The sequence below is a fragment of the Puntigrus tetrazona genome, chromosome 3 (assembly GCF_018831695.1).
Source record: "Puntigrus tetrazona isolate hp1 chromosome 3, ASM1883169v1, whole genome shotgun sequence".
NCBI lineage: Eukaryota > Metazoa > Chordata > Actinopteri > Cypriniformes > Cyprinidae > Puntigrus > Puntigrus tetrazona.
In genome coordinates this window covers 6,711,420-6,736,573 of record NC_056701.1, presented here as the reverse complement: position 1 = coordinate 6,736,573, position 25,154 = coordinate 6,711,420, and the positions used below count along the sequence as shown (strand labels likewise).

General features: G+C 38.4%; 3 protein-coding genes and 1 pseudogene across 8 annotated transcripts in view; all 4 read left to right on the top strand.

Moving 5' to 3' along the window:
- LOC122342162 (potassium channel subfamily T member 2) overlaps positions 1-9,480 on the top strand; it is a 63,601-nt gene extending 54,121 nt beyond the window's left edge. For 2 of the 6 annotated variants that reach the window (XM_043235974.1, XM_043235972.1), the window contains 12 exons: positions 603-921; positions 1,286-1,391; positions 1,492-1,664; positions 2,046-2,117; positions 3,396-3,530; positions 3,608-3,719; positions 3,810-3,911; positions 4,974-5,057; positions 5,180-5,308; positions 5,384-5,729; positions 6,855-6,939; positions 7,137-9,480. In XM_043235974.1, coding sequence (XP_043091909.1) covers positions 603-921; positions 1,286-1,391; positions 1,492-1,664; positions 2,046-2,117; positions 3,396-3,530; positions 3,608-3,719; positions 3,810-3,911; positions 4,974-5,057; positions 5,180-5,308; positions 5,384-5,729; positions 6,855-6,939; positions 7,137-7,254 — 1,781 coding nt within the window. In that variant the 3' untranslated portion in view covers positions 7,255-9,480. Of the gene's footprint in view, positions 1-602; positions 922-1,285; positions 1,392-1,491; positions 1,665-2,045; positions 2,118-3,395; positions 3,531-3,607; positions 3,720-3,809; positions 3,912-4,973; positions 5,058-5,179; positions 5,730-6,827; positions 6,940-7,136 lie in introns of all 6 variants that reach the window. The other 4 variants (XM_043235975.1, XM_043235969.1, XM_043235971.1 and 1 more) reach the window with 3 other exon arrangements.
- Positions 9,481-10,767: 1,287 nt separating this feature from the next.
- LOC122341273 lies at positions 10,768-12,445 on the top strand (annotated as a pseudogene).
- A 3,369-nt stretch (positions 12,446-15,814) lies between these two features.
- On the top strand, positions 15,815-19,392 carry LOC122341854 (C-factor-like). The gene is made up of 6 exons (XM_043235524.1): positions 15,815-16,063; positions 16,149-16,203; positions 16,336-16,523; positions 16,775-16,936; positions 17,043-17,153; positions 19,004-19,392. Exons 1-6 carry the CDS (start codon positions 15,917-15,919, stop codon positions 19,115-19,117), a joined length of 777 nt encoding a protein of 258 aa, XP_043091459.1. The 5' UTR covers positions 15,815-15,916; the 3' UTR covers positions 19,118-19,392.
- A 2,100-nt stretch (positions 19,393-21,492) lies between these two features.
- On the top strand, positions 21,493-25,018 carry LOC122341853 (C-factor-like). The gene is made up of 6 exons (XM_043235523.1): positions 21,493-21,749; positions 21,826-21,880; positions 22,022-22,209; positions 22,885-23,046; positions 23,154-23,264; positions 24,358-25,018. The coding sequence occupies exons 1-6, from the start codon at positions 21,603-21,605 to the stop codon at positions 24,469-24,471; spliced, it is 777 nt and encodes a 258-aa protein (XP_043091458.1). The 5' UTR covers positions 21,493-21,602; the 3' UTR covers positions 24,472-25,018.
- The last annotated feature ends 136 nt before the right edge of the window (positions 25,019-25,154 follow it).

Here is a 25,154-nt window from a genome sequence, read left to right as displayed (position 1 = left end):
ATATATATATATATATTGGTGGTATATTTGGTTCCAATAAATCCAAATAAATAATTGTAATAGTGGTTATCATAATTATAATCAGGGAATTATTTTCACTGTATGAAAACTTTATTTTAAATAATTCTGCGTTGATTAACAATCAGATTATTTTTGTATTTTTCAGCGTTTTCATCAATACTATGTAATGCAGTAATACATTTCAGTATCAGTAGAACACAGTAACTCTTGTTCTTTCCTGTGGACGTGAGATGGATGTAAACAGAAAAAGAGAAACACAGTTGATAAATTCCCTGCATAATTTCTCTAGGGTTCTGCTAACAAAGTCCCATTTTAGTGCAATATCACCATCTAGTGAAAAGCACTGGAATTCAGTTTTGAGCAGTTTGATTGAAAGTGCTGTAAGCGTTTTTTCAACCACACTTTCATCTCTGAAACTCTATCCCTAAAGTTATTAGATTTTCATTAAATATCAAGACACACATCTTTTTTTTTGCTTTGAATAATTCTTCACTGATTAATAATGCACAATAAATGTGAAATGTGCAATAAGAAAGTTAATAAAGTCAGATTTTGATTTCCTCTAACCCACAAATGTGTAGGCACGGTAGCCATAGACCTGCAGGACTCCAGTGACAGCAGTCCAGAAGGCTCGGGCCCACCGGCTCTGGGCAGCGGGACCGTGAGCAGGAGTGGCTCCAGGACAGAAGTGGGTGGCTGCAACACTCTAGCACTGCCCGCCATGAGTGGCTCAGGGGAGGAGAGGAGACACAGCATCGCCCCCGTCCTGGAGGTGGTTGACGGGGTGCACAGCCCCACGTTTGACCTGCTGGGAGACCAGTCGGAGGACGAGGGAGGAGAGGAGGGGAAGGAGGAGGAGGGGGGGGAGCAGAAAGGCCAGTGGTGGGGAGCACACTGCGAGTGAGTCTTAGATCATCCAGAACCAGGTCCTGGTCTCTAGGCCACATAAATGTGTTTTTGGTCTGGATCTCATGCCTTTACCGTTAGCATAAACTCTGGTCCACTTCGCAGCGTTTTTTGGCCAACCAGACAGGAATTGACTTAAGTGTGACAAACCACTGTTTTATTTTATAGTTTATGGTTTTATTTATAGATCATACAATGATCATTGATTGCAGATACATTACAGTTTATTGAAAACACATGCAACCTTGGACAGAATAAGAGACTTTCAAAAACATAAAAAAGTTGTACTGACCTCAGACTTTTGAACGATAGTGTAGATGTTTGTTCGAGACAGTTGTTTATTTTATTTCTCACACAGATGGGTCAAAGGCTACCCGCTAAATTCTCCATACATCGGCAGCTCTCCCGCTCTCTGCCACCTCCTGCAGGAGAAAATGCCATTTTGCTGTCTGCGCCTGGATAAGGTGAATGTCTGCCTCTCTCCGAATCTTTTATATCTATATACCGGTTCACAGAAGCTCACCAGCTACACTAACATCCTAACATCAGCTTATCTTCTCTCAGGCTTGCCATCATATGCCCTACGAGGACGCTCGCTCATACGGCTTTAAAAACAAACTGATCATCGTGTCCGCAGAAAGCGCTGGAAACGGCCTCTATAACTTCATCGTTCCGCTGCGGGCGTACTACCGGCCCAGGAAGGAGCTCAACCCCATCGTTTTGCTCCTGGAGAACGTGTGAGTGTCCTAAAAACAAAAACATTAGGAATGAGTGGAGCCTTTAGATATTACCCATCCTTTGCTTCGTATTTATTATGACACATAATCATCGGTTCTGCTGTAACAGAAAACTAATATGGGGAGATTCATTGTCACATAATGCAATCAAATATAATAAAACTCTGAGTCATCTTGTTTTTTTCCTAATTGGATGTACACCGGGGAGCAGCTGCAGGCTGGATTTCATTATTTAGATGCCCTGGAGCAGGGTGATTTTATAGACGTTGGGTCAGTTTCTTAAAATAGTTTCCTGGAAAGAGACCTCGCTAATTCATTTTGCATGCTTTTGCCGAAGCATCACCTCGGATTCTCAATGCGTCATTCTGTGCTGTTTGCTAGACCTGAAGCAGACTTCCTGGAGGCCATCTGCTGGTTTCCTATGGTTTTCTACACAGTGGGCTCCATTGACAAGTAAGAGAAGCTTTGTTTGAAGCTTGTATGAAGGTGTTCACATACATACTATAAAACACTTCTAATAAACAGACCAACAGCGCTGGGAGATATTTATTATTTGTATCACTCTATTTTCTTTGTTTGTTCCAGACAGACGGTCAGTAGGTATTTTAGTGAGGGTTTTTTCAGTTTTTCAGTAGGTGGTGACAAGTGTCTTTGAGTGGGTCGTTAAATCATTCATTCAGTCGATTGGTTTGAACACGCCGCTTCATTCAGAAACAAAACTAGTGACTGGCTGCTCACATACTCTCACCGACTGTTTAAAAAGTATGCTCTATGTATGCAGTATGAATGTAATCTGTAGGCGCTAGTTAAAAGGATAGTTCACCCATAAATAAAAATGACCCCACCTCAAGCTATCTTTATGATTAATACAATCACAGTTATATTAAAACATGATCTAGGTTTATAGTGGCAGTGAATGCTGGTCAAGATTTTGAAGTCCAAAACAGTCCATCCATCCAGGTTGACCAGGTGTTGTTTCACTCTATCAACTGCATTTCCGCATTATTCACTTCTCATCCGTGCTTTAGCTAAGGCCTACATTTTACACCATCTGCTGGAACGCCTCTCTCTCAAGAACGCATTCAATAGCTAGCAGAGATTACTGTTAATAAAGTTTAAAAATACAGATATTTTTCTTTCACTAATGCATCAATTCACTTCACCAGGCCTTCTTTAACCCCCTGGAGTTGCGTGGAGCACTTAAGATGGTCCTGTGCTGGATGGTTATGAGCTAGTTCAAGCTGGTCCTAAGAAACCAGCTCCAATTCAGGACCTGCTCAAAAGAACTAGTTTAAACCAGCTCATAACCAGCAACGAGCTGCCATGCCTCAAAATATACCAGCGAACAGCATGCTTTTTTTATTTTTCGACAGGGTGGTCAAGCTTATTTCGCAATATTAGATCGAATGATCAGAAAAAGACCCTAAAAACACCTGTCGATAGATTCTTCCCTCAAAGAAATCAGGAAAAAATGCACTTGTAATGGGGATCAGATCAGTTCATTTTTCAAAATTCATTTTAATACCAAGTGAAAACAGAGCCTTAAGAAAGGAATACAGAACAATGGTTAAAGAAAGGCTACCTCTAGGAAGTCCTTCACAAAGTATATTTACAGGCAAGAAGTATTTTCATAAAATTAGTTCTTGTTTATTAGTTCATCAGTTCTGGTAACTGTAGCTTAAGTGTCTCTGTCTGTGTCATTTTACTGATCCCTCAACACTGTGTGCCCAGTTTGGATAGTCTTCTGCGTTGCGGTGTGACGTTTGCTGACACCATGGTTGTGGTGGACAAAGAGAGCTCCATGATCGCTGAGGAGGATTACATGGCTGATGCCAAGACCATTGTTAATGTTCAGACGCTCTTCAGGTAGGTCCTTCCACGTGCATGTCATTCAGCTTGAGGCATTTGGGGACTTGACGCTCTCTCCTCACTGTTTCTCAAAGGCTTTTTCCAGCTCTCAGTATCATAACCGAACTCACCCACCCGGCCAACATGCGCTTCATGCAGTTCAAAGTGAAAGACCACTATTCTCTAGCTCTCTCCAAACTGGAAAAGGTAGGACGCAACTAAAATACTCTATAAAACTTTACGCATTTGTGCCTAAAATAATTTGACATCTCATCTTTTGCTTCATTTGTGCTGTAGAAAGAGAGAGAGAGAGGCTCTAACCTGGTGTTCATGTTCAGATTACCCTTTGCGGCAGGAAAGGTTTTTAGTGTCAGTATGTTAGACACTCTGCTGTATCAGGTAACTAATGCATGTGATCCATACATGACTAAACTACAGTTTATACATTTTCAATACATAATGAAATTCATATAACTAGTATGTTCATAGACAGGGCTTAGCCTGAGCTAAACAAAGGCACTGACATGTTTAAGATCAGTCAGTGCAAGTTTATTGTAGTTGAAACAACTCAGACTAACATTTTAACTAGGCTTAAGCCTTGTCAGTGAAGCCCAGGGGTATAATACTTAAATAATAGCTATTTTTAGACATACCTTGATTCTGGCCAAATACAAAGATAAATGTAATGTGTAGGAAACCATTTCAGGAATTTTCACACCGAGTGATTAAACACATTTCTGCTTAAAATAAATTGTCAAATTGCAGTATCATAGAAAGAGTTTAGCTGATTTTCATTATCTACAAGAAGTTAAAGAATAGAAGTCAATCACTTCTATTTATATAGCGCTTTTAGCAAGCATCGAACGGTATAAAATAGGACAGTACAATGATGGCATGAATAGTGATGAGATTGAACAATTTGTTATTAAATGCAGAGTTGGTCTCTGTAATCAAATCAATGATAATCACTAGAGATTAAGTGTCCCCAACTCCCCAAAAGTCATTTATTTCCATTGGAAAGCAGTACAGAATCAGCATGTAATTCAAAATCAAATGCGTATTTAATCATTTAACATGTCTTACCAGTTAACCAATATTTCTAATATTCTTAACAGTATTTATTATACATAACCTATATACACAAACATTATTACAAATAGTCCTGTAAGCTGCTTTTCCAATGAATAAGTTAACCAGTCTTGCAGTTCTCTCTTAAACTCATGAGTCAACAGGGTTTGAATCAATCTTGAGATGTTTCCTCAAATCATTAAGGAAATGTAATCATGAAATTTAATTAAATACCATTCGCATCGCTTATACTCAACAAAAACTATTGAACACTGTTCCTCACATGCCTTTCTGTCTTGAGTCTACACTGACCTTCTAGAGTCTACTGAAATATTCACAGAATGACGGAAATACAGTGTCTGATTACATCTTGTGTGTGTGTGTGTGTTGCAGTCCTTTGTGAAGGATTACATGATCTCCATCACCAGACTGTTGCTAGGTCTTGACTCCATGCCTGGATCCGGCTTCCTGTGTGCTGTGAGTGCAATCGGTCAAAAACTGCATCTGGACAATTATGCCCATAATGATGACCCCCAGTTATACCCATCATAATGAAATCAAAGACACTGATGATGATATTGCCCTGATGTTCCTTCCAGATGAAGATCACAGAAGAGGATTTGTGGATACGTACTTACGGCCGTCTTTACCAGAAGCTGTGCTCGTCGACAGGAGACATTCCCATTGGCATCTACCGCACTGAAGCGCATAAACTGCCCGTCTCAGAGGTACCTGCTCTCCCTCATTTTTTTGTTACCGTAGAGTTTCGATGGAGGAAGGAGTCCACCGTGTGGTTGTCTCAGTCTCAGGTGTCCATCACGGTGGAGGACTACGAGGATACCCGCGAACCCCGCGAGCCTCTGCTCTGCCGCTCCGGTCTTCACCGCAACTCCACGTCGTCCGAGCCGCCCTCCTCCTCATCCTCACAGGCCATGGACCACCCGCTCCTGAGGAGGAAGAGCATGCAGTGGGCGCGGCGGCTGAGTCGTAAAGGTGGGCGGGGCTCCAGCGGGGCCAAGGGAGTGGGGAGCGCCGCCGAGCGCATCAGCCAGCAGAGACTCAGCCTGTTCCGCCGCTCTGAGAGACAGGAGCTCAACGCTCTGGTCCGCACACGCATGAAGCACCTGGGACTCTCACCATCTGGATTTAGTGAGTGTGCACACCGCTGGGTGATGGTCTGTAGCTAAAAATATAATTGCATATCTGTGTAAATCAAACAGCGTTGTAGCTGAATAGATTCGATGCATAAAAACAATAAAAATCTGACACAGTTTTACACAGTGTTCTCTAGATGACATAAGGAATAACATATTTAATCAGTGTTGGTTACACTACTATTTAAAACTTTAGTGGTCAGTAAATTAAAAAAAAAACAGAAAAGATATTTATCTTTTTTTTTTACTGCAATAAAATCCTGAGAAACAAGAGATTGATATCCACAAAAATATTAAATATTAACTGCTTTCAACAGAAAAAAAGCAGCAAATCAGCACATTAAATGATTTTTGATGGATCATGGGACACTTAAAGATTGGAGTAATGATGCTGAGAATTCAGCTTTGCATCACAGGAATAAATTACATTTGTAGATATATTCAAAAATATATTTTAATTTGTAATAATGTTATTATGTTGTAATGATATTACTATATGTTTGATCAAATAAATGCAGTCTTTGTGAGCATAAGAGAACATTAAAAATGTAACGTTTAAATAGTAGAGTGCATGCAGCAAAATAAGAGTAAAGAAAAATTTTTATAAAATTATATTATATTAATAATACTGTTCTCTGGATAAGGGCTGGGCAATGTATAAAAATATATTAATTATATGTTTAATTTAGTTCGGTATTGATAATTATTGATCATTATTCTGCCATATTTTATAACCCCTTTTAAAGCCTTTTTTAAAACAAAGAAGAAATATATATATATATATATATATATATATATATATATATATATATATATATATATATATATATATGTAGATATATATATATATCTTCACAATTTCCCATAATCAATTATGAACAAAACAGCATGCATTGTTTAATACAAACAACCAAAACACCATTCCCATAGACTGCATTTAAAGATCGTAAGAGATGCAGTGAAGTAATAAACCTTCACAAATCCGTAACACATTTTCTAAATGTTTAAACATTTTAAATTTGTATACACCAGTGAACTGATCATTGAAACATTTTGCCATCTGTTCTGATTCTGTATGTTTTGGTATCTTTAGACTGTAATTCTGCTCTTCTTATGTCAGATGGGATGACGGACCAGGGCAACAGACTGTCTTATATTCTCATCAACCCTTCGCCCGACACACGCCTGGAGCTCCATGATGTCGTGTGAGTACGATGACATCACAAGATAGCGCTTTAAGCCATTTTTGGGGTGCCTCAAACGTAAACAATTAAAAATGATTGTTTAACTCAATATCTGTGAGTGCTATGTGTTGTTGTGCTTGGTAGTGCATTGAATTCTGTCCACGAAACACTCATGCGGCCGTTTGTGAACTGAGCATTGAATGCGGTCGTTCCTGCAGGTATCTGATCAGACCAGACCTTCTGTCACCAGTGCCTAACCAGGCCGGCGGTCGCAAGCCCAGCGCAGGGCCAGCGGAGGGACACAGATTTGACACACAGGACAGCACTCATCTATAAACACAATCTCCACAGGCCACCACCAGCACGAGAAGATGGGGACGTACTTGTGTGTGTGTGTGTGTGAGTGTGTGTGCGAGTGTGTGTACGGTTGAGAGAGAGCGAGGAATACCTCTGCAGATGGGACTGTGAGCTAATCTACACCGTAAAAAGTGATCTAGCTTTTAGTTGCCTTCAATCAGCTTTCATGTTAAATGTTGAACTGTTGAGAAAACGCGTTTTTTTAAGCTTTCGTTGAATCAACTAATGGATACTTTTCACAAAAAAAAAAACGTCCAGAGACTGTCCAGGTCACATCAAATGCCAAAAATGGAATAATATAAAAAAATATGTTTTGCGTTAAACAAATGAAGCCTTTTTAGGACCCTTTTGAGTTGCGTTACTACTTTTATGACAAAATTAATATATTTGAATCATCAGTCACGGCGCGTTTCACATGCTAAAAATATATTCCGTTCAGATATGGTAATTGTAATTATGTCACAATCATAACGGTCCTAAAAGTAGGCTTCATTGTTTATTAAAAAAAATACATTTAAAATAAAAAAATTATAAAAATACAAAAATAAATTAATATTGCCATTCTGCTTATTTTAAACACTTCTGGAATTGTGCTTTTTTTTCTATCAGTGATGTTTTAACCTCATGCTTTGCCCCTGTAGCACAATAAAGTCTTATGACTTCTAATATAACTTATATGATCCTTACCAAACTACATTAGCTGTGTTTAAGTATGATTCTGTAAATAACAAGAGGTAGAATGTTTCACTTAAAAGCTTATCTGTATCTAAAACTATCCTATTAAATGTAAAAGATATCAGTGTATAAAACTAAAGTAACTGTACAAACCAATAGAGCTTTTTTTCCAAGAAGAAAATGTCATCTTTAAGGCACGAGTCCTCTGTAATATCTAGTTCTTTTAACATTTTTCACCAAAATGTGTGATTCTGGTCAAGAAAATGCTCAAGGCTTTGATTCCCAGGAAAAAAAACACACATAATGATAAACTCCAGATAAACAGTAAAAGATGAAAATGTAAATATATGATTGACGTTCAAGACAAAGCGACTGGATAGCAAACAGGGAACATTAAAAAACGAATAATTTTAAAATGCAAAATCAAATATTAATGTCTGCATTTTTAATTTGTCAAGATAATACGAAACGAACAATATCTGTTGAAGTCAAGGTTAAAGTCAAGGTTTATCAAATTAACATCAAAAAGCTCTCCAAAGAAAATACTGGATTCATTTGAAATCACACGAATGCCAAACTTTTGTATATTTAAGCAACAAATCACTTTTTACAGTGTAATCTAATCCTTATTTTCTTACTAAAGGACTTTCCAACGCATGGACCTTTGAAAAGCTCATTTACATTTGATTTATGCGTCAAATTATTTTTGATGCCAGACAGCCGAGGCCACATAAGTGCATTTATGATGTAACATGTATTAGTCTCTGTGCATGTGAGTGTATGTTGAATAGCCAGCACTGCCAATCTTGACTTGGACCGCCAAAGGAACACGCTGCCAAATGTCTGTGGACGGGGGTTTGTTCTCTGTTGCTCTCTGTCATGCACATTCAGTGTCTGTCAGCCGCTCTGAGGATCCCGAGATTCATCAAGCCGTATCAGAAAGGCAGTGCTTGTACATTTTGTGAACGTTTTCCACGTTTTCTCATTCCCCAAACTCTCTCTGGACTTGCATATTGCTTTTGCAAGCTGCCAAAAAGGATCTTATTAAATGGCCATTGGACCAAATGAATGATCCACAGTCTTTCTCATTCTTTTGCCGCGACATCTGTTGGTTATTCCCAGAGGAGGCTTTAGAAACAAGCCTTCTGTGTCTTCAATGACATTTTGAAGTCAGCGTCTTTAAAGAAAATTTAATTCTTTCTGTAAAATGGTTTAAGTCTCTGTTTGATGTTTGCTTTGATAAGATCATCTGTTCGGCTTTGGGTTTGTGGGTTTATTTGTTTTATTCCCCCTACTACTGAGATGTTTCTGCCTTCACCAAGGCTGTTTTTGTCATTCGTCAGTGAAATATCCTGTTGCTGGCATGCATGCTAAAGAACATGCATGTAAAGACCAAGGATTTGTTTGTCCTGCCATGAAGTACAGGAGTGAGCGAGAATGTACCGTCATGCAGCTCTGTGTTTACGATGCACTTTTGCCTTGATTCGGTGCCATTCAAACACACGAGCGTAATAAAAACAACCAAACCGATGACTCGTCTCTTACGTTTCCGTGTGTGCATTCACTAAAAAAGGCCACCCACGCACTCTTTTCCAAAAACCCGGTTTTCCAGACCATGACCCCTTTTTAAAATGTAAATACTGTATGCACTGTTCCCCTTAAATGATGTGAACTCATATTTTGGTAAAAGCAGAGAGAATGAATCACCATAATTAAACTGCGAACGGCCCTCCAACACACTTTCCATTATTCTCACAGATTTCCTGTTTCAGCTGTGAATGACACAGTTTTAAATAAAAATTACGTTTTGATATATTGCACTCACAGATTCAGGGGTGAAAGGGTTCCTCTAGGACACGTGTCAAACTCTGTCAAGCTATCCTCCAACCAGGTCCCAATACCTGCATGTACGTTTTTTAACAAATCTGATTAGCTGTGTGTTAAATTAGAGTTTTAGTTCAGTTCGGCAGGACAGTGGCCCTTGGAACTGATGGTGCTTTGACTTGGGGGCTTGTAATTTTAGGGTCATCTTTAATTTTTCATCTTCATCTGGTACAATAAGACTCAAAAAATGCATGCATTAAAGGGTCAGTTCACCCCAAAATAAATAATTTGTCATTAATTACTCACCCTCATATCGTTTCATACCATTAAGATGGGAATCTTCGGAACACAAATTTAGATATTTTTGAAGAAAGATGGCGGAGAGCCATCTGACCCTCCATAGACAGCAATGCAACTAAAATGATCCCAGATCCAGAAACGTATGAAATATATCACACCATGTGACATCACTGGCTTCACTTCAGTTTTGTTTACCGCCGTTTTGGAAATTACTTAAGGACATATTTGACGTATTCAGAGCTGTTTAGCTTGGGACATGAACATAATAAACAGTGTTTACACCTTAAATGTCTCTAAAATGGTGAAAGAAGTAACTTGAGAGAGAAGAATGGTTGAGTAAATTATATTTTAGTTTTCTTTGAGCAAAAAATGGGCGGGGAGCATGGGGTTTTTACGTTTCACTTCAACTTTTTAAAAAATAGTCCAATTCTTGGCAGCACAGTAGTTGGCAACACTGTAGGCGATTCTAATACAAACAGATCAGGGCCAAGTGAGTTATTGTTTGGAGTTACACTGCCTGCACAGCCTGCATTATATAAAGTAGAGATTGGTAGAAGTTATGCATTAATACGAGTGGAAATACAGCCATACCAGCTAAGTTTTCTGCCTATAAGCATGCATTGGTGACTGTAATGGAGATGAGATTATGAACTGCATGCTTATTCTAAACACACTTTTGTTTACATTGTGAAGATGCCAGCTAATGCAATGGGACCATTTCATAGGGACAGAGTAGAACAGGGCTGTGAAAAAAAGGGCAGCTTGGTACAAGACCAACCAGGGTCCAAGCTGCAGGGCCTGATCCCGTGGAGTCAGAGGCTATAAAACCAGGTCGAGAAACAGAAAGGGTCCCAGTGACCAACAGAGAAAAACTCACGATCTTTAAAAAGCCAGTGCCACTGATCCCAGTGCAGTATGTGTTAGGAGGTAACTTGAGTTGTAGAAAAAGCATTGATGGGGCAGATTAGGTGCCAGAAACAGACTCACACAACATGGCGGCAGTGAAATCCTGATCACCGGAGCCAACCGGGGCTTGGGCTTAGAAATGGTTAAGCCACTGTCTGAAAACCCTTGTCACAAACGGCATATTTTTGCAACCTGCTGTGACCCAGATGGGCAGAAGTCTGAGGTGAGTTATATACAGCTAATACAAATAGTGAAAAAATGATTAAATTATAATGTGCCTTGTTTAATTATGCATTTTATCTCTAAAGGCATCGAGGGAACTGACGAGAAAGTATCCAAGTTTGATCACTATCATACATCTTGGTAAATGTGCATGTGTCTTACTGGGTGCGTTTCAAATTTTCTTGGAAATGGGAGAGAACTAGAGAATTTCAAAGAGATTTTTCAGTGGTTTTTAAATGTCATTTTTTTGCTTTAGCACTTATTTGTTCTGTTAATTAAATATAGATGCTTATGATCTATCCAGTGTCAAAGAATCTGCCAAGAAAGTGCCAATAATGCTGCAATCATGGCAAATGGCACCATTCAGACCAGCCATGTTGAAGACATAAAAAACACATTCAACGCCAATGTGATAGGACCCCTATTAATCATTAGGGTAATGTAGAAAGCATTATTATTATTAATAACTATAAATCAACAGTCAGAATTACTTCTGGGACACCAGGCATGTCCAGTAATAAAGCAGCTGTTATCAATATCTCCACCGTGGCGGGATCCATCACCAGAATGCCTTCCATATACAACCAATTCCCAACTTTGCCATATGGAGTGAGCAAAGTACAGCAACGTAATGCTGACACACTAGATAAACCAAAACTCAATTCAATGCCTGTCTAAACAGTATTGATGACACAATGAGCTCAATGTTACGTTTAACTATCAGGCAGGTTTTAACATGCTGACTGTGTTAGCTGCTGAAGAGTTAAAGGTGGATGAGATCCTCTGCATGGCCCAGGATGGGTGAAAACGGATCTGGGTGGAGATGATGTGAGTGATGATTTCTTAAATCATGCTCGGTTGCACCATGTGCTTTTGATTTCCACCATTTTAAAAATGTTAATAACATTTCTATGCATTATGAACACATTGCCCTGAAAATAATGTAAATCTGATACCATCACCTATTGGTTAAACCTTAACCTTCTTCTACTTATAGCCTTAAATGACTTTTCATTTATTCACGAGATATGTTCAAGCTAATCCACTCAAACACAAGCCTTGTGTTATGCCGTAATTTATTTTTACATTGCATGGTAGTGAGCTACATACACACTTTTATTTTCACCAGGCAACACTTGAACCAAAGGAAAGTGTGGAGGCGATGCTGTGGGTCATTGGCAGTCTTACTGAGAAACAGCACGGTGCATTCCTGGACTACTCTGGAGAAACTGTGACCTGGTAAACCAGAAGAACAAAATATCTCCCGTTTAGTAGCAAAAGGGCAGATCCAACTACAAAGTGCCCTATTTTATTTATCATAAACGGACTTACTGAATCTTTAGCACTTAATTTCTCCACACAAATGCTTGTGTCTGACACATGACAATTTAATACAATATATTTTAATGTTTTATACACTCAATCATCAGTAAAGCAGTACTGTCTGTTTTCTTTTTTCTTTTTTGAATATGCTGCGATGCTTGTGCTTACCAATTCCATACATCTTTTAATCAGGTAAAGTATAAGTAAAATGCAGAGTATAACAAGTAAAACTTACCGATCAGATGTGAGAAGAGGCCACAGAGTCATACGAAAGACATGAAACTAAATAGAGCCATGCAGGAAATCAGTATTCTGAGTCATACAGATGCAATGCAATCAAAAACACTTCACTGTAAAATTTTGGATCAGAATGCAGAAACACATGTAACACAGCCATAGTCACGGCCCAGGTTAGAGCTGGAAGGTCAGAAAGCCTAAACCAGTTCCTAAGGTCACAACATGGTCTACCTGAATGTCCAAGAGACTGTGGTCTCACCAGTGAAGCCGGTGGTCCGAGGAGAGCAAAAGGGTCAGGAGGAGTCAGGTGAGCAGATACAGATTATATCAGCATTTGTGATCTTCATCTCTAATAAACTATTCTGGTTATTTTTTTATTAAAAAAGCGTTTTGCTTTTATAAAACAGCTGCCCAGGTACATTGGCTAACGTTTCTTTAATCTGACTTTAGCTGTGGTACAGATCAATCTTTAACTTCTCTTCCCTCGACGAAGTACATCTGATATAAAAATAACAGCTTTTTGGAAAGCATCCAAGCAGCAATATTGTTTATAGAATCCTGACAGTGCGTTTGTTAAGAATGTGGGGTGTGGAGTCAACTCTGCTCCATATAAACTGCAGTGACATTGCTGTCAGCACTGAGCACCTTGATAAATATGCATTTGTCTTTTAAAACTGGCATTTTTTGACTTTTCAAATAGCAGTTGGTATTGAATGACTTGAACTGGCTTGTAAATAACACTGCAGTGTTGCCACCAAAATGTATGCTGACCTCCACTGTTGGGGACATGATCCAAGCCTTCAACACCAACATGACTGGAGCTTGCTATGAAATTAAAGGCACATGAGATCCTCTGTATTTCTATTGATCCAGGATGTGTGAGAATAGACATGGAGATACATTAAATCTAGATTCAGCAATAAAGCAATTTTTTCAGCAATAAAGAACTTTTTTTATCTGACTTAATTAACTCTCGGTTGAGATATTACTGAAACTGTCACCATGATTTCATTCCATTCTAGTTATAATATTTTTTGGGACCGATTTAACCCTTGCAAATACACACTGGAGAACAACGTTACAAATTAAGACTGTAAACGACTGTCTGGATTGAACCGCATCTGTTCATGAGAACCCAAAAGACAATGTTTCTTGGGGACGTTTGAAAAGTCCAGTTTTGGATTAACGATTAGTTCTAATGTGGAAAAGTCGTACAGTTTTGGTTTAATGATGTGTTAAGAATGTGTTTAAAATCCAAACGGAATCACAAAAGCACACTGGTGGTCTCTGAAAACTTACTGAGAAACAGCACGGTGGATTCTTAGACCACACTGGGAAAAGTAAAGACGTATAAATCAAAAAATAACAAATAGTTATCCAGAAGGACAAAAACTCTCCCATCTGGAAAGTCACCAAAGGGAAAACATGCCTCAAAAAGAAAGCACGCTGATCAAACAAAATCACAAAGAACATGGTGTCATTTCCTGAAAGCACAATTATTATTTTATAAACACTTTGACCCTCATAGCACATGCTTCATTTACGTTTGAAGAAACCCCCTTAAGGAAAGCGACAGGCATTGAAGGGTCAAGAACGATCTCTAACATTTATTCCTCGTTACTGTCAAGTGTAATTATATTTGATGTAGAGGTCAGCTTGAGCCGGAGGCTGTGGAGATCCCTGGCCTTGTGCGCAATATATTCCTGTCAGTCGTGTATAACAAGCAATACATTCCTGGCTGTAACCGCAAACACGGTTCTTCACTTGGCCGAGGTCACCACCGTGAGGCTGATAATGGTATTGCTGTTCTTCATAGCTTTACCAGTTCAGACTGGCGCTGATGTGCGCAGTTTAAGCCCTGTTCATTTATTTATAATAATGTTTGTGTATACTGCTTCCAAAATCACCCTCTGTCCTCACTGATACAATGAAAAAACATGTGTACATGCGTCGTGCACTTCTCATCGCAGTGCATTCTGGGATCGAATGGGACTCACGTGTGCAGAGATTTCATGTCAGGCAATTTAGTTTTAAATAGCCTTGAACTTGCCTTGTTTTCTGTACGACCTTGCACAAGCTGCTGCTCTACCTTTATTTCAAGCTGCAGCTTTCCACAGGCAGTCACTATTAATAATCTAATTGACGCTCTGTCTGCATCTGTTGTTTACGAGCTGTTCATTTCCCTCAGAAGTCAGACAGACACCGTGGGTATGGCCTCGGGCCAAGAGGGGTTTGTGAGACATAATACAACTCTCCAGAAATATGAATGAAATGTCCGGTTGAATTATCTTAAATAAAAGTAGGGCGCGGTGTCCTCGAGGTGAGTTTCATGTGAGTGAAGGCGCGGAAGTCAAGGAGAAATAAAGACATGGGAGGATCTTTCCATATGCACACACACACACACACACACACACACACACACACACACACACACACACACACACACACACACACACACACAAACAAACAAACAAACAAACAAACAAACAAACAAAAGTAAGTATATACATTTATTTAAGAATAATTACGTTGAGAATGCTTTGTCGTTTGGGTTTTTAGGTCGATAAAGTCGCAATTGCGAGATGCAAAGTCAGAATTCTGCCCTTTTTTCTCTTATTTGCGACACTTCCTTTCTGGCAAACAACCAAAGAAACCACGAGATGCGACTCTTACAGGGGACGGAGGATCCTTTTTTTTTTTTTTTTTTTTTTCATAAACAGAGCTTTGTTTGCCATTTTCCTATGGAAGCCCGTTTCAGCCACTGCATAATTTTTTTAAAAAAAGGTCATTGCGACTTTTTATCTCGCAATTCATAATTGCGAGTTATAAAGTCAGAATTACGAGTTATAAAGTCGCAATAGCAAGATGTAAAGTGGAAAATGGCAAACAAAGCTCTGTTTATGATAGTTTAAAAAAAAAAGAAAAAAGAAGAAGAAGTAAGGATCCCCTGTGTTTAAACCGGGGCTGTGTCATAAAAGTATAGGGCGGAGATTAAAGTGAAGGGGTGGTGCTAAAATATGGGGGAGGCGATTTTCCGCCACATCCTCAATCACGGCATATTACATAATGCAGTAGTGGCATTGAGTTACACATACTTTTACTTACACACAAAGCACTATTTAAAGGCAGATAGTTAGAAGCAGCCTAACAGAACATGGCAGCAGTAAAAGCGTGCAAAATCTTGATCACCGGAGCCAACCGGGGCTTGGGCTTGGAAATTGTTAAGCAACTCTCTGAGAACTCGTTTCCTAAGCAGCATATCTTTGCTACCTGTCGTGACCCAGACGGGCCGAAGTCTGAGGTGAGTTATGAATAGATAACACAAATGGTGGGAAAAGTTGGAAATTATAATGTGACTTTAATTAATGCATTTTGTATTTCTTAAGGCGTTGAGAGAACTGGTGAAAAAACATCCAAGTGTCATAACTATCATACGTCTCGGTAAGTACGCATGTGTCCTATGCATTTCAAATTTCCTTGGAAATAGTTTGAGAACTTGAATTTCTTCAGTGTTTTTGTATGCTATTTAATTGCTTGCTACTTTAGGACTGATGTTTGTTCTGTTAATGCTAGATGCTGATAATCCATCCAGCGTCAAAGAGTCTGCCAAGAAAGTGGGATCTCTGCTGGGAAACAGCGGTTTGAACCTGCTTGTGAATAATGCTGGAATCGTGGCGAATGGCACCATTCAGACCAGCAGTGTTGAAGACATGAAAAACACCTTCAACACCAACGTGATAGGACCCTTATTAATCATTAGGGTAATGTATATGCATAATTCTTATTAAAATCTTATTTGAATGTCTTAAAATTATAAAAACGCTGTGGTCCCGAGGACGTACAGGCTATTCAATTTAGGGCTTCTCACTGTAGTCATAAACTGACCAAACCAGCTTCCAAAGACACTGCTGTGACTACCGCTTTGATTGTGGTTTGTTTCTGCAAGTCTTTCGAGTCATTTTTCACACTACGCACGTCAATGCGTCTAACTCTTTCTCTCTCTTTTGTGTAGGAGTTTCTACCATATCTACAAATGGCAGCGAAAGCGAGCGGGACACCAGGCATGTCCAGTAATAAAGCAGCCGTTGTCAATATCTCCACCGTGGCGGGATCCATGACCAGAATGCCTTCCATATACAACCAATTCCAAACGTTGCCATATGGAGTGAGCAAGGTACGACGACGTAATGCTGACGCACTAGATAAACCAAAACTCAATCCAACGCCTGTCTAAACAGTATTGATGACACAATGAGCTCAATGTTACGTTTAACTATCAGGCAGGTTTCAACATGCTGACTGTGTTAGCTGCTGAGGAGTTTAAGGCGGATGAGATCCTCTGCATGGCCCTTCACCCAGGATGGGTGAAAACAGATCTGGGTGGAGATGATGTGAGTGATGATTTTATGCTCGGTTGCACCATGTGCTTTCGATTTCCACCATTTTCAAAACACACTCCGGTCATTGTCAAAAATACTCTCTCTGACCTTGGCTTTAATTGCTTCCTTATGAGGTTTTAGTCCCGCCGTTGTGACTGTGGGAGTTGATCATGCTATTAAATCATTTTGTTATTTTAAATAGTTTGCATGTAATCATGACATGAACTACCTGGTCTCAATGCATAAACCTAACTGGTGCACTTTTGGGTTAGACACAAAGTACGTACCAGTTACATATCACTGCAGATTCCAAAAGAAACCAACACTGGAGGCAGTAAAGCTTTCATCCCTTTTCACACAAATTTACATTTTCGATTATTAAAGTGTAATTTGCGCACAATTACTTGAAGAATATCATGCGACTTCAAAACAGTATTAATATGCTGGGAAATTTGAAACTGTTGCTTTGAATGTTAGCATCGCGCATATCCCGCTTCATATCTATGGGTTTTCATTGATGTTTTAACGTTTCTGTTAAACGTTCCTCATTAAACGATACTTTCCGAAAATGGTTTTCTAGAGAAAAAATACCGGTCAATAACGTTGTTTTATAAAGCTACACGGCCCTCTTTATATATGTCTTCTGATAATATGTTTGACGTTGTATTTACAAATGATTACACCAAATTGCGCGTTTTACTTTAAACGAGTAAAAGTAAACGAGTTAACTTCACGGAAAGTATGCATTCAATGAAAATGCTCTTGCTTAATAAAGGCTGCTTAAGAACCCAATAGAAATGTTAGCGGAATACAGATATCTACTGCAGCGAAATAAAACCCTTCGAGTGCGATACAAGACCCTCCGCTGGAGCTGGATTTTCAATTACAGAAGAAAAATATTATAAACAAAATGCATTTGATAATGAGTGCTAAAAATCACGTTTTGATACAATAAATATAGGGATGCGTGGAAAACGCCGATTACAGAAGCAGCGATAAATTCCATTATAAAGTAAATATCCTACGGCAAACGAAAATATATTTAAAACAGCCAGGTTTTTTCCGAGTGCCGGAAAAATCACGTCTTGATTACAATAAATTTAGGGATGCGTGATTAAAAAAAAGCGCAAATCAAATTCTGTAATCAAATCATTATAATCCATCACGTGATAAGTTAATTATGTTCAAATAAGCGCATGAAATCGTTTTAAAGTAAAAAATTTTGTTCCTGTTAAAAGTTATTTATTTTCGTTTTTTTGTTTTGTTTTTGTTCTTTGAACCTGGTTTTCATAGACGGTAGCTCTGATGCGAATCCAGTGTACCTATGGTAAATACATTTGAAATGGCGTTTCCAGCATGAGCATTAGCATTTAGCGACAGTCCCCGGATATTTAACGTGACACAAACACAGTAATTTGTACCTATATCAACATAATAAAAAGGTGTCGGGGTTCACGTATTAAACCTGTGATGTTAGCATCACACATATCCCGCTATATATATATATATATATATATATATATATATATATATATATATATATATATATATATATATAATATAACAAAAAATAGTATATAGTTTTCCTCGAATTGGCTGTTAAAAAATGGTGTTCCTCACACGACGATATTTCAAAACGGTTTCGTTATTTTATAAGGCCACACGACCCTATTTTGTTTTTGTTCTTTGAACCTGGTTTTCATAGACGGTAGCTCTGATACGAATCCAGTGTACGACAAAACCGTGTAAAATCCAACATGAGCATTAGCTGGAACGTGATACAAACACGGTAATTTGTACCTATATCAACATAATGAAAAGGTGTCGGGGTTCACGTATTAAACCTGTGTTTTCTTCACCAGGCAACACTTGAACCAAAAGAAAGTGTGGAGGGGATGCTGCGGGTCATTGACAGTCTTACTGAGAAACAGCACGGTGCATTCCTGGACTACTCTGGAGAAACTATTCCCTGGTGAACCAGAAGAACAAAACCTCTCCCAAGTCTTTGCTCCAAAACGCCATATTTTATCAAAGGGCATATTCAGTCATTATCACTTAAACGGATAGTTCACTCAGTACTGAAAACCTCATATAGGTTTGACTTGAGGGTGTGTAAATGATGACAAAATATACATTTTTGGGGGGTGAACTATATCTTTAATGTCAGGCCAGAAGGTTTTACGAGAGACACATGACAATTGCATATTGGTTAGGATTTTATACTGTATACAATAAAACACTTAATGAAGGAGTACTGTCTCTTTTTTACTGTATATGCTGCATGGCTGTGGTCACCAATCGCATACACTGTTGAAGCAGGTAGGTAAGTTCAATATATGTATCTGTAGCGCATAACAAGTAACAGGTAAACAAAAATTGGTGTAAGGGGAGAAGAGGCCACAGAGTGATGGTCAAGGTAAAATAAATCACACCTTTAATCTATTTTTTCCTCTTAATCTTAAAGACAGATAAAATGAGTGTGGCGCCACGATTATGCAACATAATATAAACATAACTAGTCCAAAAAAGGAATTAAATGTCCGTACTGGATACCATCCAAAATGAAAGTGGGGTGCAGTTTCTCACGGAGAGATCCTTCAAGAGATTTCACCACTCAGAAACAAGTTCTTATTTTGACATTCGCTTGCGCTGCATATATTTTAATGCTGAAAACTGAGAAAATACTCATGTTGGTTGCAAAACACGGAAGAATAAAAAAAGTTGCACACGGTGCAAAAAAACGATTCAGAATCCTGAGGTGAAAGTAAAATCTGCACATTGTCAATGTACATAATGACCTCACCTTATAAGAGTGTGTAAAGACTTTTTTCAGTATAGGCTATTGGTTTTTTTTCCGTGGATTGAATAAAGTTTATGCTCTTCTTGTGTGCGTTCCTTTTATAACAAAACTCAACAGTTCTTTATTTTCATTCTTGAAGTGAGCGTTTTGCCTTTTAGTTGATTAGATTTGGTGGTTAGATTTTAAACTGTTGCCTAAACGCGAGAACACAACTGCATGGTGTTTCTTGTCCGATGGGCATCAGCTTATTTGAAAGGGGTTTACCATTGTGTTTAGGTTTCCTGTACAAACTCTACGAAAACTGAGACACTGTGTACGTTGTTAGAATTTGCTTCATTGCATTGCACTGTTCCCTCTGTGTTAGTAATGCATGCAGTGCAGTCATAGCCATGGAGTTGCAAGGTAGCTTTTGTGGTGTTAAATAAAACTGACATCTGCCAAACTGAAGTTGTGGTTATGCAGATCATAATTTCTATCTCTTATCAGCACATGTTTCTGTCGATTTGTGCTACCCTGTCACATTTTGCTGCTTTCCATTAAAACAGTAGGTAGTACAATTCAAAAACCAAAATACACTCATTGTCAAATTATGGTTTATTAACTAAACCCACTCTTACGGTGATGCAAATTTAGTAAGTTTGTGTGGGTAGAAGCGATGTTGACAGAAACCAACAATAAACATTATTTTATAACTTTTAACTTTTAGATGTTTTATTGTCTGAGCCTACCAAACCTAATCCCACCCCTTACAGTAATGAAAATACAGTACTAATTATCGTTGTTCAGCGTGAAAAAAATGCGCAATGGCTTATTAATCTGCGCATGCGCAGTAAACCCTGGAAGGGCAATTAACGGGAGAATAAAACAGGTGTGTTCTGGTGCGTTCAAGTCGGATACATCGTATTTACGAGTTAAAAGCACATGAACGCCACAATAAAGTCGTTGTTAGGAGTGGGAAACTCTTAATAAAAAAAATAAAATAATTAAAAGTGAAAAAAAAAAAAACGTGTCCAATGGAATGGACGCAGCCAAACACTAAAGATATACAGCGACCGTAAAGTTGTTAATTAATAAAATAATATTTTTTGAATGTACAATAAAACTATATAGTTGTCACATGCAAAATAATATATTGTTGTATAATTTATAATAGAGTATATGACTGTTCAGTTTACGTCACCTTCATAAAAACGTAAAAAAAAAACACTATAATGAACACTCTTCATTCAATATTTTGCAGATATAGAGTTGAAAAATAACCCTCGAATTGTATGTAGAAAAGTTAAATCGCCATCTTTTAATAATTCGCAATATTGACTTTCGACCTGAACACAGCTTTTGACGATGTGCGACATCAAAGTCCCGCGAGAGTGTTTGACAGCTGCTAGTTCCATACGCTTTATAATGGCTATCGCGGTACTTTGATGCCATACACCGATTGGTGCGTGCAGCGCCGCTTAAAGTCGAACGCACCTTGAGTCAGGACACCGGGCAAAGGGCGGCGTTTAAAGTGACGGGGTGGCGCTAAAATACGGGGAAACGATCTGTCACAGTCAGTAGCAGCAAAATGCATGTTACGTAATGTTATAGGGCGTTACGTTGACTTGGTTGCTCATACAAAACACGTTTAAAACAGACAGAACGAAGCAGACTGAAAGAACATGGCAGCAGTGAAAGCGTGCAATATCTTGATCACCGGAGCCAACCGGGGCTTGGGCTTAGAAACCGTAAAACAGCTCCTGGAGGATGCTTGCCCGAAACGTCATATTTTTGCAACTTGTCGTGACCCAGATGGACCGAAGTCCGAGGTGAGTTACAAATAACTCACACAAACAGAAACAGCAGGAGAAGCGATGTTGTTTAATGCATATTATCTTTCTTAAGGCTTTGAGAGAACTGGCAAAAAAACATCCAAGTGTGATCACTATCATACGTCTCGGTAAAGTGCATGCTTTGTGCATTTTAAATCTTAACTGGAAATGCAGATGTCATTGATTTATTAATGAAAGCGAATACTACTATTACTGAGGCAAGATATTTATTATTAAACTGCAGAATCTATTTGTTTCGTTACTTTTAGATGCTGATGATCCATCCAGCATCAAAGAATCTGCCAAGAAAGTGGGATCTCTGCTGGGAAACAGTGGATTGAATCTGCTTGTGAATAATGCTGCAATTGTGGCAAAAGGCACCATTAAAACCAGTAGTGCTGAAGACATGAAAAACACTTTCAACACCAACGTGATAGGACCCTTAATAGTTATTAAGGTAAGTAAAAAAATCACAGATAATAACTTAGAAACATTTTATCATATATATGACTAAATGTGTTGGTTCAGTGCACTTTTTCTTAACATCTAGGCTAGGGATTGTACTATTGTGTGGCTGGGACACAAGTTTGTGACTAGACTGTTAAAATGGGTGCTTCTGAGGAAGAATAGTCACTGGATATGGCAGATTTTTCATGGTTCCTCGTATTGTACCAAAATAAAAGCCTAAACCAGTTTAACTGGTTTCTTAGCCTGCTCGGACAAAGGCATTTCTGCACCATATGAACTGCTGGAGTTTGTTATTGTGGATTCTACAGTTTTTCCCTGACAGTTTTTTTTTTTTTTTTTTTTTTGTTCTGACGCAAGTCCAAGTCGTCCTGTATCAACTGGATTGCAACATTAACCTGGCAATGCCTACTTTTCTAGATAACTAGTCAACTACAAATGATTTGCCAGAATATATATATATATATGACATCCAATATTTACAGATGATGTTGTTGAAACAGTTTTGGCCAAACTGACAAATGCACAGTGTTTCACTAACAAGTGATGCATTGCTGAAATCTTCCTAATCTCAAAACTCATCTTGAATGGCTATTCCTTCATTGCTACCTTGATTAAGTATTTAAAAAATTCTAATTCAGAGATATGTTGTTGTTATTTTATGCAGGAGTACTTACCATATCTACAAGCAGCAGCCAAAGCCAGCGGGACGCCAGGCATGTCCTCAAATAAAGCAGCTGTCATCAACATCTCCACTGTGGGGGGATCCATCAGCACAATGCCTTCCTTATACGAACAATTCCCAGTGTTGCCATATTGTGTTAGCAAGGTACACAGACATCTTGTTTTGGCACTAACTATCTTGTACTTATCTCATTTCCCATGAAGTACCGATGGAATGAGCTGATGTATAACTCAAAGGCGTTATGTTTGCAGGCAGGTTTTAACATGCTGACTGTGTTAGCTGCTGAGGAGTTAAAGGCAGATGAGATCCTCTGCATGGCCCTTCACCCAGGATGGGTGAAAACAGATCTGGGTGGAGACAAAGTGAGTGTAAATGTAATAGTCGATTTAGTTTTATTCTAAGAAGAAATGTAAAAAAAGAAGAAATGAATCAAATGAAGCTTACTAATACAAAACACTTTAGTCAGTGCCACCAACAGGGAAAAGTTGCACGGTTGATCATGATCAAAATAAAATTGTGAAGTCGTGTATATGTAAGTAAAAACCGAGGACAATCTGATCTCAAAAATCCATATTTTACTCACAATAGATCATAGAAACATATCAAATGTTTACACTGAGAAAATATAACATTTTAGGGGGAAAATAAGGTCATTTTAAAATATAAAAGATGGCCGCAGCACAACAAAAGTTGCTGTTTCTAAAAAGAAATGGCTTTAGCATTTTCTGCAGCTAATTGTATTAATTGGATAAAGGTCATTGTCATGATCAGAATTAAGTCTGGCAGAGGTTCGCCAATTTGAGAAACTACATCTACAAATTGTGGAATAATTTCAGACTAATGTTCCTTAATGTAAAAGTGAAGTCTTTGAATATGGCGTAATTTACGGTACATGATGTCATCTAATGCGTCTGAAGAAATCTTTGTGCACAAGGGCAGAAATCAATATCGGATGCTGTGATCTTCGACCCCGAGGTAGCACTGCATTGAAAACCGGCTTGTTTATTGCACAGGCTCAGAAACACCTCCATAAATCATTATTGTGAACACAGTTATATCTGACCATGATCCAGAAACGGCACCAGCTTCTCTGGGCTAAGGCTCATTTAAAATGTACTGTGGCAAAGTGGAAAACTGTTCAGTGGTCAGGCAAATCCAAATGTGAGATTTTGTACAGTGTCCCAACTTTTTTGTAGCTTTTAACCAGATTAACATGCATTATTTAGCAACCAATATGTTTTCCTTCAATTCATTGAGACATTTTTTTTAATATGTATTTTTTTAGAGTAGCTACAACTTTCACTTGCTTCTAACAATTCCCATTTAAAATCGTATGCTCCAACCATGTTCAGCATTACATAGTATATAGAGTATCACACTGGTGGTGTCAATTGCTGCTTTAGCTGTATTATTTTGCATATTAATGAACTATTTTATTTTATTTTTTTTCTTCAGGCCCCACTTGAGCCAAAAGAAAGCGTGGAGGGCATGTTGCGTGTCATCGGCAGCCTTACTGAGAAACAGCACGGTGGATTTTTGGACTACACTGGAAAAACTATTCCCTGGTGAACCGGAACAACAAAATCAATCACGAGCAAGAGGTCATGAAAAGGCCACCCTAGGTTTAAACTGCTCTGTTTAAGCTGTTAATCATAAAATGGCGCACCTAATCATAAGAACTTAAGTCCCACTGTATATTACGTGGCCTTAACCACTATGTACTTGGATAAAAAAAAACGCATAATGTGCTTATTGTGATCATATTGTATTGTAAACAGTGCTACTTCCTGCTATAGAGGTGGTATTTGGGTAAGGTTAGGGACAGGTTTGGTGGTATGGGTAGGTTTAAGGGTGGGTTAAGGTGTATAGGGTGGGTCAGCAGTATAACTATAAATGTAATTATAGATGTATTTACATGGACATATTTTTAAAAACTATAACTGCTATGTAAAACATGTATGTACACAATAAGTGCATTGTATTATATTATTAATTTTAATGTAAGTACCTCATAGTTAAAGCCACTTAATATAGAGCGGGACCATTTTATGGCATACACATAACAACTTTGTATCAAATGTAATTTTATACAATAAAACAATTAATAAAAGATGAATGCAGCGCTTATCAATTACACACAGAGAAAACAGCCGGGAAGGATGTGGACTCCCATGGGTGATGTCTGAATGACTAAGGAAACGTTATCAGCATGATGTTGCAAAAATGTGCACTTTTTACCTATTACATCCTAC

What these genes read in the sequence shown, in the direction of transcription:
- LOC122341854 (XM_043235524.1), top strand. Translation starts at nt 15,917, where the DNA reads ATGGCAGCAGTAAAAGCGTGCAAAATCTTGATCACCGGAGCCAACCGG. An exon ending in CAGACGGGCCGAAGTCTGAG is followed by an intron (nt 16,064 to 16,148) that starts GTGAGTTATGAA and finishes GTATTTCTTAAG; the next exon opens with GCGTTGAGAGAACTGGTGAA. An exon ending in GACCCTTATTAATCATTAGG is followed by an intron (nt 16,524 to 16,774) that starts GTAATGTATATG and finishes TCTTTTGTGTAG; the next exon opens with GAGTTTCTACCATATCTACA.
- LOC122341853 (XM_043235523.1), top strand. Translation starts at nt 21,603, where the DNA reads ATGGCAGCAGTGAAAGCGTGCAATATCTTGATCACCGGAGCCAACCGG. An exon ending in GACCCTTAATAGTTATTAAG is followed by an intron (nt 22,210 to 22,884) that starts GTAAGTAAAAAA and finishes TATTTTATGCAG; the next exon opens with GAGTACTTACCATATCTACA. An exon ending in CAGATCTGGGTGGAGACAAA is followed by an intron (nt 23,265 to 24,357) that starts GTGAGTGTAAAT and finishes TTTTTTCTTCAG; the next exon opens with GCCCCACTTGAGCCAAAAGA.